At 36.5% G+C, this 20614-nt stretch overlaps 1 protein-coding gene across 13 annotated transcripts in view; it reads right to left on the bottom strand.

Annotated features, from left to right (window-relative positions):
• The window catches only part of REV1 (REV1 DNA directed polymerase), a 92071-nt gene that overhangs the window by 54920 nt on the left and 16537 nt on the right, over positions 1-20614 (bottom strand). For 10 of the 13 annotated variants that reach the window (XM_044772973.2, XM_070511634.1, XM_044772972.2 and 7 more), the window contains exons 2-3: positions 13353-13416; positions 11877-12003 (exon numbers count right to left, since the gene is read on the bottom strand). The exons of 1 other annotated variant lie outside the window; for it this stretch is intronic. In XM_044772973.2, the coding sequence (XP_044628908.1) occupies positions 11877-12003; positions 13353-13406 (181 nt within the window). In that variant the 5' untranslated portion in view covers positions 13407-13416. Of the gene's footprint in view, positions 1-7059; positions 7134-11876; positions 12004-13352; positions 13417-20614 lie in introns of those variants that run through there. 2 more of the 13 variants (XM_070511637.1, XM_070511636.1) reach the window with 2 other exon arrangements.

Below are 20614 nucleotides of genomic sequence, written 5' to 3'. Positions count from 1 at the left end.
TCACATGTTAATATTAACTTGAATTTTATTGTGTTTGTAATTTTATCCACATTTTATTTTCAATTCTGCAAAACCCATGATCGTAAGAGCTTGATAAAACATTATTACTAGTACCATTTTAGAGATGCTTGTGGACATTAGCTTAAAATCACACAGGTGTAAGAAGAGGTGGCATTAGCTAATAAGTGAAAAAGACATGGAATTAAATTAAAATCCAAGCCTTGATTTCTGATCCCATGCTCACTCTCCAACTTTCTATCTCAGTTAACAAGAAAATCTATACTCTGCACTTTAGAAAAAAGTTTTAGGAAAAAGATCGATAAAAATAAAGGGATCCAACTTGCAAACAAAAATTTCCCTATTAACCCTAGAATCAGCACACATTCAATTTACTTTTCCAAACTTTTAAAAACTTTTGATACTTTAATTGGAGAACTGGAATTTGCTACATGAAAACTTACTAAAAATATTTCAGCAACAGTGAAACCATGAGGGTTTCTCATCACATCCTCTTAAGCCAAAATTCTTAGCTCCTTCAGCATCCTGAATGAGGTTTTATAAAGCAGATCGATTTCAAACAAAAAGGGACCGTAATACAGCAACATTTTCAAGTTTTAATAAATCTAAAAATAGGTTATAAAAGTTATTTTATAGTTTGAACATATACTTTCTTTATGTGCACTTATTACTACATATCCTTTCTTGACAAAACTAAGACCCATCAAAAACAACTGATCAACAGGAAAATACTTTTCACATACATTGTAGTTCTCACCAAATAGGACTGTACAACTTAAGGAACTTACACATGAAAGCAAGCTTTGCAAACCTAAAACAATATATTCTCCTAAGGACAACGGCGGTAACTCAGCAAGTACAGTACCCAAATGAGGACTGACTCAAGGCAACGTCCGCCTGCAGCGAGGCTGGTGAGCGCCGCAGGACTTTGTTCTCACCCTATCCTCCACAGTGTCTCAACTCAGCAAAGAAAGCAGAAGGTTAACTTATACAAGAGACAAAGTAATCTTGGTCAAAAAACACCTCAATGAGAAAAGTCTAACTGAAAATTAAGGTTCTGCATTTTATTTTAAACAACTGCACTATTTCAGGATGTAGGAGAACTGGCACAACAGCAACACAGCAAGAAGTCTCGATGACTAAGCTGAATAAATGTCTCTTCCTGTTTCTATTCAGCTCTACCTCCTCTCCCTCAAAACAGCTAACTCAAACACAGAGGGCAGAAGAGGGGTGGGACAGTTCCACTCCACAGAGGGCAGACTCCCTTCAGAGGACCTGATTCCATTTCTGATCTGACGCATGCTACACCCTGACCAACTGCATTAGAGAAGTACAGTAAAAATCAAGCAGGACGAATCCTCTACAGATCTCAAGACCAAGTCCTACTGGCTAATAAGCACTTCCTGATGTTTCAGTCATGTACAAAGCTCCAAAAGAAAGAATGAGGAGGGGCCGGCCCCGTGGCCAAGTCGTTAAGTTCACATGCTCCATTTTGGCGGCCCAGGTTTTCGCCGGTTTGGATCCTGGGCGCAGACATGGCACCGCTCACTCATCAAGCCATGCTGAGGCGGGGTCCCACCACGTGGCACAAACTAGAAGGTCCTACAACTAGAATATACAGCTATGTACTGGAGGCTTTGGGGAGAAGAAGGAGGAGGAAGAAAAAAAAAAAGATTGGCAACAGATGTTAGCTCAGGTGCCAATCTTTTAAAATAGAAAAGGAATTAAGAAACTGCTTCGCCTTCATAAAGACAGATGGAGACATTTAAACCAGTGATTTTCATCTTTTTTTAATAGCAGAACCCTTATTTCAAATGAACTGTTACAGGAGACCCCAAAACACCATAATAAAAGTAGTATTATATAAGACACAAGTTCAATTTATAACATACACTTACTACCATTTTGCATTTGAGTATAGTATTGAGGATATCCTGATTCACACACATTAGAACTATTAATATTTACAACTATTTAAAAGAAGTTATATTCCAAGGTCTGTGTAAAAACTACTTAACCTGACAGTAAAAGGTAAACAACACTTCTAGTAAATAACATATTTGAGTATTTATCTTTTTTCAGTATACTTAAAAACATATAATTTTAAGACTGTGAAACCTTTAAGACATTTTGGAACTCAAAGTGATAAGCAATTCAAAACAACCAGAAGTTTCAATCAGGCGTCCAATAGCACTCATTACTTCTAATATTTGAAGATAGGAACCTTATTTAATCATGAGTCTATCCTCGGTACCCATATTTTCAAGCAGCCCACTCAGAATTTAGGAAGAATTCCACAAATGCATCTTTAACACAAAATGACTAATATACCAGAAAAAAAGTTCTGTGGGAAGAGAGAGCTGACAAACATTTGCTTGAGCTGAACCTGAAAACTAAGCAGGATTTTTATGTTCAGACAAGCTGAGGAAAGATGGGGAACGAAGCTGTTAGTGGCTGGGGAAAGATGCGCCATAAGGTTGAAAGCACACTCAAAGAACTGGGAATAATCTAGCTTTGGAGAGCTGTGGCTTGATTAGCAGGAAGATCCCACTGAGAGCAGAGGACAGGCTCTGAATTTATGCTCTGGAGTCTTAGAGAAGGAACCAGGACCAGCGGAAAGAAGTTACAGGAATGCAGATATTAGCTCACTAAAACAATCAGACCTGTTTGAAAATGAACTGGCTTGCCTCCCAAGACAGCAGACCATCACTGGAGTCATTTCAAGAGGCTGACTCGTGGCCTGTCTATTCTTCAAGGAAACTGAAGAAGGAATTTTCTCACATAATCAGTGATTAACTTGATTTAAAATTCCTTCCAAACCTAAGACTCTATGAGTCTGCCATCTAAAACTAAGGTCAGCAAACTAAGGCCCTTGGGCCAAATCTGGCCCATCTGTTTTTGTAAACAAGGTTTTACAAGAACAAATTCACTCTCATTCATTTCCATATTGTTACAACTGCTTTGGGGCTACAACAGCAGAGCTGAGTAGCTGCCATAGAGTGCGTGACCCACAAAGCTCTGGCCCTTTACGGAAAAAGTTCACCAAGCCCTGACCTGAAAGATAGCCAAAGATTACCACTTTAGGAAACCTAAACAAAACATAGTATTTGTTTTAAATATTTCTCCTATCCACCATTTCAGATACTGCTCAGAGAGGGTAGGGTAGGTTGGCTGCAGTAACACATGACCTCAATATCTCAGTGACTTGTAAGAAAGGTTTATTTTTCACTCACGCAACATGTCCATCCTATGCTCCAACAGTCCATGGAGCTGTGGCTCCATGTCATCTTTACTTGAGGGTGCAGCTGATGGAGCAACACTGCCAGTCACCATGGCAAAGAGGGTGTAATGAAGCACAAACTGGCTCTTAAAGCTTCATCCTCAAAGTGATAAATACCACTTCTGCTCACATTTTGTGAACATGGCCAAACCTGACTTCAACAAGCAGGAAGTATAATCCTCTCCCAGGGAGAGGAAGCAGATTTTGGTGAACAAAAACATAATCCACTACAGTCTATTAGGAAAAATTTACCTAAGTAATTTTGTTTTCCTTATGTCTACAACCTATCTTATCAACAGCATATTTTTACATCAATGTCTTGAGCCTCAAAGCAAAAAAAAAAAAAAAATCAAAGGTTCTAATGTAATTTCACATTTCCCAAGACAAATAATATTGAAGTTCAGAATTATTTTAAAGTTGTTCTCTATTCTAGTAAAAACATGCCTAGAATAAAAAAACCTGGAAATTAAATAGAAAAAAATACATCACTCATAGTTCTATGCCCAAAAAAAGTTAGCACTATATTTGCTTCTAGCATTTTTTCCCTGTGCTCTTCTTTTTTAAGAATTCAATTATCCCCTAGTTTTCATTTTACATCCTATGCTTTTTCATTCACCAAAAATTTTTTAGTATTATTAGAAATTATCCAGTTATCTTTTTAATTGTTTTAAGTCACCCTGTAGATGGTATAATTTATAACTAAACTTCTGTTCTCATACAATGCTTGGCTTTTAAACAAAACAATGTGATAAGATTATCTTTTATATCAACCTTATACCAAGGGGCCGATTAAGCTTACTGCCTTAGAATAGACTCTTAGAAGACTGAGTTGAAGGCTATAGGCATATTAAAGCCTCTTCATATTTTCATATACTGCCACTTTGCAAAGCAAGTGTACCAACTCATTCTCTCCAGCAACGAACGAAGTGGCTATTTCATCCATCCATGCCTATATTAGGTATAATCACATAATAATTTTTAAAAATAAATAAACTTTGCAAAAGGTCTATATTATTTCACTATGCATTTGTCTATTAGTGAACTTGAACCTACTTCCACATTTGTTACCCAAGTCTATCTCCTGAAATAGACTGTTTCTGAAATCTGCCTTTTAATCTTTTGGGATGTTAGTGTTTTATTTCCTATTATTTTGATATACAAGCTTTCTCCCAGTCATCAAATTTGTTGCAATAAATTATACTGAATAATCTTACCCTTTCCCCTATTGATCTGTGGCAAACCCCTTTATAACTTAAAATATTTAACGTAGTGCTGACACGCTAGGCTGTTCTAAGTGTTTTATAAATATTAACTCATTTAATTTATAACAAACACACATATATGTATACAGATGATATCTAATTTACATACCAAATTTATATACATTGAATTTATTTCTAAGCTACTCTAAACCACATATCTGCCTCTTCTTATACGAGTTACACAAAGTTTTAATTGCTTATATAGCATCCTATAATAGGTTTTGAGACACCAGAGCTAGTTCCTCTCTCCTCATTGTTTTTTTTCATCATTGTTTAGCTAGTCCCATCTGATTTTTAAGTTAGACTACTGGGAAAAAAAGAAAATGTAAATCAGATAATTCTCTGTAGAAGCTGGCTAGTAGCAAATGGCACTAACAAGGATAAACGTGTTGGGTCTGAAGAACCAACGCTACTGCAATAAAAGGCTTTCTGGCATTCTAAACATTCAAGCTATTTGGTAAAACTTCTTATGCAAAATAATACTGGGTGGTCTTAATGACAATGAAGCCACTCTAGGATACTAAAGGATCTTCTGAATCAAAGTTTAAAATTATATTCCACAATACTACTACTGTTAATGTTACAGAACATTCTTTGAGAATATTCTATATGCAACAAAATCTGAGGATAAACTAAAACCAACCATAATAGACAATTAAACATAGTAAAAGTAAAAGGCATATGTCAAACAGAGGACCACAATTTACACCTAAAGCTCTGCAAGTGAAATTCCAAACCGCTGCAAATGCCATTAAATCACACCAAAACAGCGCATGAAGACCACTTTCAGGTCTTTAGGCACAGCTTGTAAAAAGAGTCTTGCTCATCAGGTTAAAACAAGTTCTACAAACAAAATTTTTAAATTTTGTACAAAAGCTTTCTTTGATAGATCTTTATTGAGAAAATATTTATCATGTGCATCATTTCATTCTGTATATCCAAAGAACTTGATTAAATGTGGGTTGTGCTACATACACAGTAGAAAGAAGCAAGCCAAATGGCTGCTTATGTCCCCTTTGGTCCTACAGTAGTAATATCCTTCATTATTTTTTTATTTCATTTGAATCTCACAGTCCTATAAGTTAGAAAAGATAATTTAGTATAGTTACTGATGAAGAAATAGAAACAAATTAAGTGACTTGTTCATAATCTTACATAACTATTGTGCAGACTCTTTTGTCTTCTGACTCCATCCATTACTCTTTTTTTCTTTTTTTTTGCTGAGGAAAATTAGCCCTGAGCTAACATCTGTGCCAATCTTCCTCTACTTTGCATGTGGGTCGCCCCCACAGCATGGCCAACGAGTAGTGTAGGTTCACACCTGGGATCCAAACCGGTGAACCCAGGCCGCTGAAGCAGAGCATGCCAAACTTTAACCACTAAGCCAGCCACGGGGCCAGCCCCCGACCCATCCATTACTCTTTCTCCAGTAGCCATGCATACTCTCTTGACTCTTCCTCCCTAACTCCCTCAGACTTACCGCAATCAACTAAAAGCCACATACATCCAACCAAACAAAACTGAAGAAAGTTTCAAAAGCCTAGAGAACACATTTTTGAGTACCTAACAGGTACAAACACTTATTAGACACCAGCAAAACTACAGCAGGTGGCATAAGTCTCTCCCACATTGGAGGCTAAAGTCCCACACCCCTATTTTACAAGATCAGAGCCTCACAGGAAATGGAAGGAGATACGTATATATTCACACAAAATAATTCCTGAAAGCCATCTATTTCAAAAAACTGAGATCTGTCAGCATTAAATGAACTCTTTTCCTAAACCACCACATTCATAGGCTCAGAAAACACGAACGTAAGGTTTTCAAGTCTTCAAACAAATCCCTAACACCAGAAATGCACGTCTGTTATACTTGCATATTCCCTTGTTTAATTCTGCAACCAGGTCAAAGTACTTGCCTGCCCACATGCTATTTCACAAACATCAGCAGTGCCAATGTCACTGGACCTGGTTTGTTATCCACATTTTGAAAAAAGTAGAAAATAACCAGAACACCTCTTTCCATATTAACTGTCCTGATCCCATTCCACAGAAGAGTGCAATTATAGTTGACCAGATTTGAGCACCAGCTCAACTGCAGAACTTTCACCAAAATAAACATGCCCTGGGCCCATCTCCCAGAGATTACAATTCAGCAAGCCTGAAATGTGGCCTGTTTCTCGATTAAAAGCTATAGACTTAAGAAGACTGAGTTGAATTAGCACACGAGTGAAGTTATTTTAACATTCTGATGTACAAATACAAAATACTGTATTCATTCACTCAACTAATACTTATTGCACATCTTACATGTGCCAGGCAAGGTTCTAGGCCCTTGCAATGCAGCAACGAATAAGACTCCTATCTGTGCTCCATGGTACTTCTATTTCACTGAGCAGAGAGAAAATAACTCAGATAATACCAGTTCAGGTACAAATAAATCCTATGAAGAGAAATGAAGCTGGATAAGGGGTGAGAAAACAATCGGAGGGAAAGGTACCTATTTTATACGAGTGATCAGGGAAAGTCTCTTGGAGGAGGTAACACTTGAGCAGAGATCTGAATGACGAAGACCTGGGGAAAGCAGAAGGATCAGCAAATTTAAGGTGTTATCTCTGACCCACGTTTGGATAGGGGCTACTAAACAAAACGGGCTTTCTGACTCCAAAAAACTTAAAACATAAATAAGACATAAAAATACAAGACAAAACTCAAGTATTAAAATAGATATTTCCAGCAATAATGCTATGAAATTTAAGTACTATGGACCAGCTCAGACAGGGAAGGAGGCAAATATAATTTGATATAAGTCTTAATAGATAAATATAATTCCAGTTCACAGAAGTGACAAAAGGAGTTTTTCATCAGAGGCAAAAGCACAAACAGCAGCACAGAAACAAAGTACAAAGAAAAAACCTAAAATAACAGAATAAGCCTGTTAACCAAAATTAGAGAATGTACAGGTAAAAATGTACATAAGGATTAGGATAAGAACGCCTTTACCCACTTTCATCTTGAAAACGACTATTTATCCAAGACCCAGCTAAAAACGTCAATTCCTCTATGAAGAATTCACTCTAACTCTCAAAGGCAATTACTTCTCTTCTGTGTTGGCACCTTCTGTTCATGTCTAACAAGATTATTCATTCTTCACAAAATCCACATTCTCCATCAACCACCATCTCTGCTCAAACACAGTTCCCAAAACACAAGCAGCATACAAAATACATTTGTTTCATCAACTAAAGTAGAGTAAAATGGGATAGAAGGACCATAGACTGGAAAACTCAACATAATAAAGATGTCAATTCTCCCTAAATTGATCTATAGGTTTCATGAAATTCCTATCAAAATCCCGGCAAGGTAATTTATTTTGTAGACACAGACAAGCTTATTCTAAAATTTATATGGAAAGCCACAGGCCCTAGAATAGCTAAAACAATCTTGACAAAAAAGAATAAAGTGGAAATAATCACTCTACCTGATATTAAGTCTTACGTATATACAGGTACGGTAATCAAGACCATGTGGTACTGGTGAAGAGATAGACAGATACACCAATGCAAGAGAACAGAGAACCCATAAAGACACCCACCCACATATGCCCAACTGATTTTTGAAGAAAGACCAAAAGTAATCCAATGGAGGAAGGATAGCTTTTTCAACAAATGGTGGTAGAGCTACTGGATATCCACCGGCCACTGAAAAAAACCTCAAAATGGATCATGAACTTAAATTAAAACATAAAACTATGAAATTTTTAGGAAAAAAAAAAGAAGAATATCTTTGGGATCTAGTACTAAGCAAAGACTTTTGAGTGGAAAGCACAACCCATAAAAGGAAAGATCGACAAAGTGGATCTCTCAAAATTAAAACTTTCGCTCTGCAAAAGACCATGTGAAGAGGATGAAAGACAAACTACAGACTGGGAGAAAATATCTGCAAACCACATATCTGACAAAGGAGGAGTATCTACAATATATAAAGAACTCCCAAAACTCAACAGTAAAAAACCAAACAATCCAATTAGAAAATGGGCAGAAAACATGTACAGACATTTCACTGAGGAGGATTTACAGGCAGCAAATGAACACATGAAGGATATTCAGCATCATTAGCCACGAGGCAAATGCAAATGAAAACCACAATGAGATACCACTACACATCTACCAGAATATCTAAATTAATTAAAAAACAAACAAACAAAAACCTGTCCTTACCAAATGCTGCTGAGCATGTGGAGAAATAGGAATGCAAATTAAAACCACAATGAGATATCTCTACACGCTTATTTTAATACTTAAAATAAAAACACTAAATGTTGACAAGGATGCGGAGAAACTGGATCACTTATAAACTGAGAGTGGGAATCAGCCACTTGGGAAAATGTTTGGCAGTTTCTTAAAAAAACTAAACACCCAACTACCCTGTGACCCAGCAACTACACTCTTATGTTCACGCACAAGCTTGCACACAAACGTTCATAGCCAAAACCAGGAAATAATACAGATGTTCTTAAATAGGTCAATGGTTAACAAACTGTGGAACATCCATACAATGGAATACAACTCAGCAATAAAAAGGAAAACACTACTGATAAACACAATTTGGATGAATCTCCAGAATATTATGCTAAGTAACAAAAAGTCAATCCCAAAAGGTTATATACTGTATGTTCTATTTATCTAACTTTATTTGGGGGAGGGAGGGGGGAGGGAATTTAACCAATCTTCTTCTTTTTTTTCCCTCCCCAAAGCCCCAATACATACTTGCACATCCTAGTTGTAAGTTATTCTAGTTCTTCTATGTGGGACACCGCCTCAGCATGGCCTGATGAGTGGTGTGTAGGTCTGAATCTAGGAGCCAAACTGGCAAACCCTGGGCCCTCCAAAGCAGAGCATGCAAACTTAACCACATGGCCACAGGGCCAGCCCCTATGTTACATTCTTGAAATGAAAAAAGTATAAAGATGGAGACCAGATTAGAAGTTGCCACGGGTTAAGAAGGGACTGAGAGCAGAAGGGAAGTAGGTATGGCTATAAAAGGGCAGCATGAAGGATCCTTGTGGTGTAGAAGTGTTCTGTATCTTGACTGTGTCCATGTCAATTTCCTAGTTGATACTGTACTATGGTTTATAAGATAGTACCACTGGGAGAAAATGGGTAAAGGTTCATGATATCTCTCTGTATTATTTCTTATAAGTGCATGTGAATCTACAATTATCTCAAAAAACATTTTTAATTTAAAAAATAGGATAGAAGGCAAAGAAGTTAACCTTAGGAGGGGAAAAGATGCTTTTTTAGGGGAAAAAAGGGAAGAGAGAATGGGTTGACAGAGGCAGAGTATCCAAAAAATGGGGGATCTTATCTCTAAGCTCAAGTTCAATGCTAATTGGGCTGGAAGGGATGGGAGTTACCAAGGAAAAGAGCAGACGGCAGAATTGGGAGCTTTGAAGGAATCAAGAAAACTGGAATATTAGTTAAAGTCTGCAGGGAACAAGATTAAAAATCAACAATAAAACAGCACTCCCTACTTGTCTTCCTACATCTAAAGCACTATTCTTTGCGTGGTAATTCATTATATAGAGGTTGTTGATTCTATCTAGTCAGAAAAACTGAAAATTTTGTTAAACAATTTTATCACTACTATTTGCATGTCCCTATGAAATTCAACATAATGAAACTTTACTTGTAGAATTATAAGGTAATCCTAACAATAACAAGAGTAAAAATTGTATTATTATCCGTATTTCCTTTAGGGATTTTCCTTTTTCTTCCTCTTATGTGAATAAGGGTGCCCCTGTGAACTGGGGACTTCCATAACTGGCTAATGTAACAAGCAATGTTTATCTTTTTATTAACATTTTTAATCTTTTATAATGCATCTCTGGAAACTGTGGATCTAGAATGTTCCAGCATACCTAAGTAGAAAAGGTGCACGTGAACTTTCCCAAAGCTGCACCAGCATTCATTCTGAGATAATATTCTTAGACTAAATTCATTATCAATGATGCCTGATAAAACACAACCAGGAAACATATCAGTTAATTAAAATTTAACTTTAATTCAACAACTATTTCCTGAGTGCTTACACCCAGTCACTACAGAAGCACCAAGGATACAACAGTAATGAAAACGTGAAAATGTAGCTCTTGCTTTTGTCTAGTAAATAGATAAACACAGTAAGATCTAATAAATGCTAAAATATGTATAAATACAAGGAACCATAGCACCATAGGAGCATGAAAAGTTGCCTACACCAGCAGGAAGACAATCAGACAATCAAGACGAAGTGATGTATAAAGAGAGACCTTAAAGATAAGCAGGTATCAGCCAGCTGAGAAGTGCAGAGGGAAATATTTACAGCCGTTCACTTCGAAAAGTACACTAAAATGATCTTAAGAGGAGAGGAATTCTTAAGAGATTGAAAACAAAACTTTAGCAGTCAAATCTGATAGACAACAGTCAAGTGGTAACTGATTTGCAGATGAGAGAAAGGCAAAACCTAAGCTGGCTATGTGGAAGCCCAGAAGAGGCTGCTGGTGCCAATGAAACCAGAGAAACTCATGAAATAAAGGCAGTGGGCACCTCCAACAGTGAGTGTGCGGATAAGTCAAAAAACAGGAAGTTCATGGTTGAAATTCCGAGTAAGAGACAAATTAGAATTCCACATCTCCTCCCCTACCTGTAAGGAAGAAAGACTATCCTGTCCTTTCCAGATACTGGACTCAAGGACAACAGGCCTGGGAGGAGGAGAGAAGGTGTAGGGGACGAAAAAGAAAAACAGGGAGATTAAATGAAATCCTCCTTTCTTAACTGCAAGAATTCTGGCCCTTTCCTTCCCCTTGGCAACCAAAATGCTGGCAGCTAGGTTTATATCCTTCTCTAAGCAAGATTTTGGGAAATTTGACACACATATCCTCCTCCACCAGCTCAGAAAGACCTATGGATAATTACAGGGGAGATGCACCAATGCAGTGGCTCTACCGGATCCTCCTATTTTGAAGCTCACAGGTTACAAGCCCCACACATGTGTGATGACCTTCCAATCAGCTGGGTAAGCAAGAGGACTACTGTTTCTCATGCTAAACTTCATTTGACTTTTTAAAACTATGGACTTTGATAAAAATTAAAATGAAAAAGACAATGGCAGGTACAGGCGGGATGGAAAGGAAAAGTGAAGAAAGGGTATCTAAGCAGAGGATTTCATCTTTTTTATATACAAGATAAATAATTAAAAACAATTTAAAATAAATCTCCCTCAATCCTAGTAAGAATACATGTCAACAGGGTACCTAGAAAGTAAAAAGTACTCAACCTGTATATCCATTAACATAGATGGCAACTCCACTAAAAATTGTAGATGACGTCCCATCCTTCTGCATAGTAGCATCTGATCGAAACTGTTCCTCCAATTTCTGGACCTTGGCAGCCATATACCCACCCTAGAATTAAAGAAAAGACAAACTAATCACAAAAGCCATATTTTCTTCCTCTCTCTCTTTTTTTTAAAGAAACTTATATTTAAAAAATAAATAATTAAAAGGACCTTACTCTGTGCTAGTGACCAAAGTATGATGATGACATGACATAATTATAAACATGAACCATAAGACAAAACAATAATAAAACAGGCAGGTCAAGGAATATTTTTACTTTTCCCTCTGTCAACTCAATTTTTAATAATTTATCACATTCTTATAAATGCTGAGAGCTACTTTAAAAAAGAAAACGTCAAAAATAAGTTTAATGCTACAAAATATTGTTCTTACTACAAAATCAAGTGAAAGTTAAACCAAAGTTTAAGCCAATTAAAAATTTGACAACTGGTTAATCAGCATGTATTTTAGACTGCCTTCCACTATTTTCTGTGGAAGGCAGAAGGAAGCTTAAATTAGTAACTTCAAGTAAAATGAAGTAGTTTGACAAACCAGTACAGTTCTCCATACATGTAGATAAGAATACAACAAATGATTCAGTGGCTATTTTTGGATCTAATCAATCGATAGTAGGACTAATTTTCACTAGATAACATCAAACCTAAAAAGAATATAAAAATGTTATTATTTTTGCTAAAGACCTTTACAAACCTATGAATTCAGGTACAATTTTCTTGAAGATTAAAATACTTAAGCTTAATTGATTTAAGTCTTTAAAATGCTTTAAGTGTCCAGAAGTGGTACAGATTTTTTCCAAAATGGAAACGACTTGTTTTTGATTATTCAAATACTACATGCTCGCTGTCAAAAAAATTTCTTTCAGAAAACAGGAAAATATAAAGAAGAAAATTTTAATTAGCTACGATCTCATGGTTAACATTTGGGGATCTTATTTCCAAAGTTTCTTTCTATGCCTCAGAGCACAGAGGTTTTACGAAAATACGATCAAACATAATACTCCTTTATAACACAGCCTTTTCGTCAAGGCCATCTTGCCAGTTAAGAAATATAAAGCTAAATAATGTTTGCACAGTGTTCCACTATAAAATTTACTGAACCAATCTATTATCATTGGATATCTGTGTTTTCCTGTTTTTCAGTATTATTAGCAATGCTGCAATGAAATTATCATGCAACAAATTTTGTGCACTAGGATATTTACTCAGGATAAAATTTCTGAGAGTAAAGTTTAGGGGTTAAAGTTCAAGCTTTCAATACATTGTGAAAACTCAAAGAGTTGGTGTGTAAAGTAATGTACAATTTAGGAAATGCCTTATACCACATTATAAACTAAAAGAAGAATGAAAAATACCTAGACAGTTCAATATAACTATTTTTATTCTTTTAAAACACACCCATTTTTCCCAGCCATCATTTTCAGCACGCCTTCTCCATCCACCGCGTCTCATGGTGGAGCCTCTGTATTAGGGAGAAAAAAAGATATCAGTTTTATAACATAATGTGCTATTGATTGATATTTTACTTCAATATCAAGAAAAATGGGAAATTAAAATAAATTCACATGTCCACTTCATAAAAGTTAAAAGCAGAATACTAAGAAAACTTTTTCCAAACCACATCATTCGCCTGCTTCACAAGTGAAATTTGTTCCTAAAAACAGATAAGTATCAAGTTTCAATTATAACTACTTTAAATTTAATTTTTAACGGGAAAGACTTTTACGCATTCCTGAGCACCAATCCTAACACCCACTTACATAAAACATCACCAAATCCAACTAACATGCCCATCCTTACTTAGTATCATTAATTAGTGTTAACAGAACCTAAGAAAACATTTTCCTTTATGAATTGTCCTATCATATGGATCCGTTTTTTTTTTTTGTGAGGAAGATTGGCCCTGAGCTAACATCCATTGCCAATCTTCCTTTTTGCTTGAGGAAGACTGTCCCTGAGCTAACAACTGTACCAGTGTTCTTCTATTTTCTATGTGGGACACCACCATAGCGTGGCTTGATGAGTGGTGTGTAAGTTCATGCCCAGGATCTAAACCCACAAACCCTAGGCTGCCAAAGCAGAGCATGCAAACTAAACCACTACGCCACCAGGCCAGCCCCTATCATATGGTTCTTAAACTCCTCTTTGGTATTACATACTGGACACTTAAGAGTACACTCATAGTGTAATTCATCTATTATGCAAAAAGCCCTAAAAGAAGCCAATTAAAATAATACATTAGAGGACATAGAAAGATTATCAATGATAATACACTAGTAAATCTGGCACTCTGTTCTCCCTAAGGCAATTCTTGACCAACTACATTATAAAACCACGCAAATGACCACCAAACAATGGCTCATCTCAAGTGTCAGCGGCTTGGTGACTAGCAAGGTACAAAATCACTCAAAGCAGTCACTACATGAAACTCCTTGTAAAGTCAAATTTTTCTAACCCAAAGGGCTGTATCTTGGGACATGACTGCATTATCCTTCACAAAATTAATATGATCTCTACTTAGGTATGTTGCTCCTAGTAACTACACAGGTTAATATCAAATGGTTAGGTTACCATATATCACTGGAGAAGCCTTATACATTTATCCAAGTTAAATCAGCTTTAATATGACTTATTAAGAATTTGTTATTGAATAACACCTTAGAATATGACACTTTATCCACATACATCAGCAGATATCTTCTTTCAAACATTTCTATTCTTGGTATATTGTGGGATTTATAGTTTCTCTTTGCTAACATTTATATTACCAATTTTTACTATCTACTCTTAAATGTGTTAACACACAGTTCTTGACTTCATATAAACTCTGAATCCATATATCTGCTCTTACAAGTAAAGAGTTTGGGAGTCTGGCCATTATATGTTAAGGATACATACTGAGAAAAATTAAATGCAACAACTAATCTACTAAATGAAGGTAAATTAAAGAATAAAATATATTTTTAAAGTTTAATTCATTTGTCCAATTATTTATTTAAGAGCCTCATTTATTTAAGATCTATTGGGTTTCTACTGCAAAAGGCCAATATAAAAATCCTTACTGATGGTTTAATGAGGGTAGCAGACAAGTATGAAACAAAGTTGTAATAAATAAAAAACAAAAAAACAAATTTTAAAGGCTTTTCCCCCATTCCAAAGTAATAAAACTATCGCAGACAAATGTTTAAAACTTTGAAAAGTAAAAAGAATGAAGGACTGAAAATTCTAATTTCATTTCCACTAATTTGACCCACATACAGTAAACTCCTATTGGTCCAGGATTCAAATAACAAGACCAAAAAAGGGAAAAGGAAACAAGTAACATATTTCACTTTACACAGTCAAATTCTACTTTTGAGAAAATCCTGTAACAAACAGTAAACTAGGTAATCTGGACCAACCTTCTAACAAGGAATAGGAAAACTCAACAGAACACTTGTTTTTAAAAAACTGCCTCAAAGCAAGAAGCCCTAGCAAATAATGAAAAATTACTGGGTCAAGATTTAGAAGATGATAAAGGAAACCTGCCACCTCACCTCTCTCCCCAAACTGGGAAAGCTTTTCCCTCTAAGGGTATGTCCCTCTGACAGACAGGGCAATGTTTTTGACACAGTGCTAAGGGAACAAACGTTGGAGTTCAAGGGTCTTTCAAGGACACGAATCTCCAAACTTGGGATTAGAACCCTAGGAGTAAGAGTAAACTGCAAGCAGGCAGATCAAACTGCAGAAAATGTATCCTGTCTTAGATTATTTCAATCTCTGAATGTAAATTAAGGTGATCCTACACTGCTAGTGCCCCAAAGCATCTGGTAGAAACAAATGTAAATCCCCTATGGAAGATGATGACAACATCCTAAACTTTACACATTTCTACCAACAGTTTTGCAAATATAATGTCTGGCACACACACAAAAAATAACTAGACACACAAAGAAGTAAGATCACATGAGGGAGAACCAACAGAAGCAACAAAATAAACAGAACTACAGACTCCAGATACTGAATTTCACAGATTTTAAAATAACTATGCTCATTACTATGTTCAAGGAGTTACAAGACAAGTTTCAGAATACTGGTAAAGAACTGGAAAATATAAGAAATAACATACAGTAACTCTAGAATTGAAAGATACAATATCAGAAATTAAGCACTTAATACATAGATAAGAGCAAATAAAGAATAGCTGAAAATCAGTCAGAAGAAGAGATCCAGACAACGCACAGTGGCACAAAAGGATGGAGAACTGGGAAGAAGCGGAAGAGATACAAACCATACTTGAGAAGGTCTAACTTTAATAAGTTGGGGGAAAAAAGGAGAAAAACAAATTATATTTGAAGAAATAATGACTCCAACATTCTAAAACTGATTAAGGACATCAAGCCACAAATTCAAGAAGCCCGATGAGCCCCAAGCAGGGAAACAAAACTAAGAAATCTGTATCTAGACATATAATAGTAAAAATTATAGACAGAGAAAAATCTTAAAAGCTGCCATGGGTGGGAAGAACATAGAGATTCCATTCAAAATACTCAAAATAGGAGCAATTAAACAGACAACTCTCTTTTCAACAAATAATAGAGCCAGAAGACATCAGTGTTGAAAAAAAATAATTACTTAGAATTCTATATCCAGAGAAAAATTCAGTCAAGAAAGATGGAAAAAGGTATTTGGGGCAAATAAAAACAGAAGCGAATGCCACCAGCAAACCTGCACTAAAGGAAATCTTAAAGGATCTCTCTTGGGTAGAAGAAAACTTCTCTTAGAAGGAAGGTCAAAAATACAGAAAAAAATACCTGGCAAGGAAAACAGTAAATATCTGGCTAAATCAATGTGCAATACTGACTGAATAAAACAACAATCTGTTATTGTTGGTAGAATATACAGAATAAATGAATCAAAAGATCATGAATAAAAGACTGGGGTAAGAGGAAGTTTTTCTAGTCAAGCCTCTGCCACTAATCAAGTGATCTCTATTAAATCTCCACCTCTGGGTCTCAATTACTGTATTATCTCAGTCTCCTCCAATAACTGTAAGAGGTTTGGGGAGTTGACTGTTAGAGTTCCGTCAAGCAAAATAAAGAGGTAAACTGAGGAACTACCAGAAATTGAGTTTATTCAGGAATAGCAGAGGAACTGCAATTCGGGAAACACACGCTGCAGCAAGCTACAGGGGAGTCTGCTGAGGGTTTGGGGCGGGCTGCATTTACGGGCAAGGAGTGCAAACAGGGGGAAGTCCAGCCACAGTCCCAGCAGTGAGTTCACTGGCTTGAGGATTGGGAGAGATTCTTCGTGGATGTTCACTGGTCAGGAGATAAGTCTTGGTCTTCTGTGTGCTCCACACAAGACACACTGAAGAACTATTTTCAGAAACTAAATATAAAAAATTAAAACTACTATATCCATATAATTTAGCAGCATAACTCAATTTCAGAAATTTGATTATGTAACAATTTTTATGTTCTACATTTGTTTGTTTTATTTATTTAAGCAGACTCCCTTTTCCTCTTCCAGAAAAGATTTAAGGCAACTTGTCGTATCAAATTCATTTAAATTATGTACAGATTAAGATGGCCCATGACAGTGGATTAGGGGTAAAAATCTAACTGTAAATCTGGTCTTTGCTGAATACTAGGAGTGGCAATTTATCAGCCCTGTCACTGCTGGCTGACATCAATTATATAATTCTCTTTTGTCAGACAACAGATGCTAGATAGCCCAGTATACAGCTGTAGATTACATTTCACAGCATAGATAATTATGGCATGTAAGAAATAATTCAGAGCCCATGTACAGAGGACACCACACTAAAGTACCTACAGATCAAAGCTAATGGAATACCATGGTGTGTAAAGTACCATACTATACTAGGTACTATTGAGACAAATGAAATAGAGGCATTTTCGTATTTCTAAAATTTCACAATCTAAAAAGAAATGAGCACCAATCAAGGAAATACTAGCTCCACAAATGAACTTAAGGGAAAGATGTTACACGGGGGGGGGGGGGGGGGAATAAAAACGAACCCTGAGCATAAAGCAAACTACATGACCCAGATCTATAATGCTGGCAAAGAGCAGTGACAGACCAACCTGGCATGTGGTAAAGCTACCTGACAACCTACACTGTAAGGCCTAATGGAGATTCGGGTGACAGGAAGCAAACAAGGAGGTCTGTCACACTTCTGTTGATATGTAAATAGCATCAAAGACTGTTTATACTACACTCATTTCAGTCAGACCCACAATCATCTCCTGATACTCAAAACATTATAGAATGAAAATATAAAGAACATACTACATATAATAAATTGTTGTTGAATAAAGAAAATGAATTTATATTGAGATAAGGCACGATAGCAGTAGTAATATGTCCCAAGTGTAGTGTACCCCAATATATTAACATTTCAAACTATACCTTAGCATATTTAATCCTATTTTTTATTTCTCTTATTTTAAAATGTCTTTCCAAAGATTCAGTCAAATTCTGTGCTGTTTAATAGATAGCAATATGATACACTCCTTCCCCCAAAAGCAGTACACAGACAAGATTAGCAAATGATACACACTTTCCATGCTAACAAGAACCACACAACAGGCAGGATTAAGTATAAATCACTTAGAGGGTTCTAAAGACTACCGTGCTTGTTTCCTTTGTAGTGTGAACTCAGCAAGTAGCTAACTAAAACCCTATCCTTGGAAACTGCTGTGCCATGAAGTCAATCAGGGCTTAGGTTTCTGCTAACCAGGAAGGATCTTTGAAATAGCGGCTCTGCCTATGCCTCTGAAGCTACATGCAGGGCAGAAGTTCTCCACTCTAAAAGACTGACTTGCTTCTTCAAGTAGGACTTTCCCTAGAATGGAGAAGGGCAATATGTGAAGGTTACCACAGCTGGAGAGAAACAGCCCTCAGAAATAACACACTTTCTTGTTCTCATCATCTCTGTTGCAAGCAACCTTCTGAATTACAACATGTCCTCTTGACTCACCGTGCTAAGATGACAATGCCCTTTATCAACAAGCCATCCAATTATGAAGCCAGACTTGTAAATAAAAATTGCCTTCTAGGGGCTGGCCCCATGACATAGTGGTTAAGTTCACAGGCTCTACTTCTGTGGCCCAGGATCCACCGGTTTGGATCCCAGGCACAGACCTAGCACCACTCGTCAAGCCATGCTGTGGCGGCATCCCACATAAAGAGAAGAAGATTGGCACAGATGTTAGCTCAGCAACAATCTTCAACATCATCATCAAAAACAAAAAAATTGCCTTCTAGTTTTCAGACGAAACTCTTGCAGACTGGGTTCCCAATCTAGTTCCACAGTGCTTGGCGACCTTGAGGAAAGTGATAAACGTTTCTGAAACTATAATGCACAATCTAAAATAATCTACCGATTTCTCCTTATCTAGCAGCATTAAAGCAGAAGCCAATTACTGGATTTTTAAAAATTAGTTTAAAAATGGATAAAGAACGAATTCACATAGGCAAAAGTACTCTTATCCCTAGCATTTAAGGTATGCCCTCAATAAACACTAGCTACTATTATGCTAATCTACCCTGCCAGGTCACAGAGTGAAAATCAAATGAGACCACATGTGGAAACCCTTTGAAGATTATAAAGTACACAACACTGTTATTTTAAATAAGCTATCCATGGTGTACAACATAATGGAAAGAGCAATAAGATTTAGTGACACAACATCTGGGCTCTAATCTCAGTTCTCCCACTGCCTAGCTACATGACTTGGGGTGAGTCCAAGAGCCTCACATCCCTTCACCTATAAAACAAAGCTAGACTGAGTAGTACTCAGTAGAATCCCTGTGGGACCATGAACTGGATGCAGGGTGGAAGTGGCAGGGTGGAAACAGATTTGGGGAGAAAATAGCAAGCAAGTAATGTTTCACTTTCTAAACCCACTTCAATTTTAACAGCCCTGCTTTTTTAAGTTTTAGATTATTTGGGGTTTGAATAGGATTGCTTTTGGAAAAAAAAAAAAAAGCTCAAACTGAAAAAGACTGAAAACTAAAACTAATGAACTAAAAACTAAATCTAAAGACATTTGGGTCTGTTCTTCTGTACCCATATGTGTCTCTATAAAAGGGGCTGGAAATGTCTCTCTCAATCCTTGAAAGATCCATAAACTAAAGTTACCTGTTAGCCCTCAAGTAACGAAATTATAAAGATCAACCAAATTAGAGGCTGTCAGTGCAGTCACGCCCAGCCCCCAGTGTCAACATATAATAACAGCTGGCCAAGTGAGGCAAGCTGATGACAAATGGAAGAGCAGCTGTACCTATAATGAGCTCAGGGACCCGAATGTCTATAACGCAGAAGATTGCCTGACTCTTCCATTTTCTTAACAGAGATGTTCAAAATTCTATGAAGAGTCTCATTAAGGACCCGATTATTAAAAAATATACAAAAATTACTTATGCATACTTTCTCCTAACTTTATTTCATCTTTTGCCGAACATTTACCAGTTCACTCTGGACTTCTAATGTGCATCTGAAGAGGCTATTCAAATCCCACTAACAAGAACTTCATTCTGTCTTCTTTATTACGATTACTGGTGGATTTTAATACCTACCCATGGAATGCTAATCGCCAGGAACAATGATTTTCTGCAAAAGTGGCATTTCATCTATTTCCCATAGAAATATT

This window comes from Equus asinus, chromosome 6 (genome assembly GCF_041296235.1).
Source record: "Equus asinus isolate D_3611 breed Donkey chromosome 6, EquAss-T2T_v2, whole genome shotgun sequence".
NCBI classification, from domain to species: domain Eukaryota; kingdom Metazoa; phylum Chordata; class Mammalia; order Perissodactyla; family Equidae; genus Equus; species Equus asinus.
The sequence above is the reverse complement of the archived record's forward strand: the minus strand, read 5'-3'. Positions and strand labels throughout refer to the sequence as shown.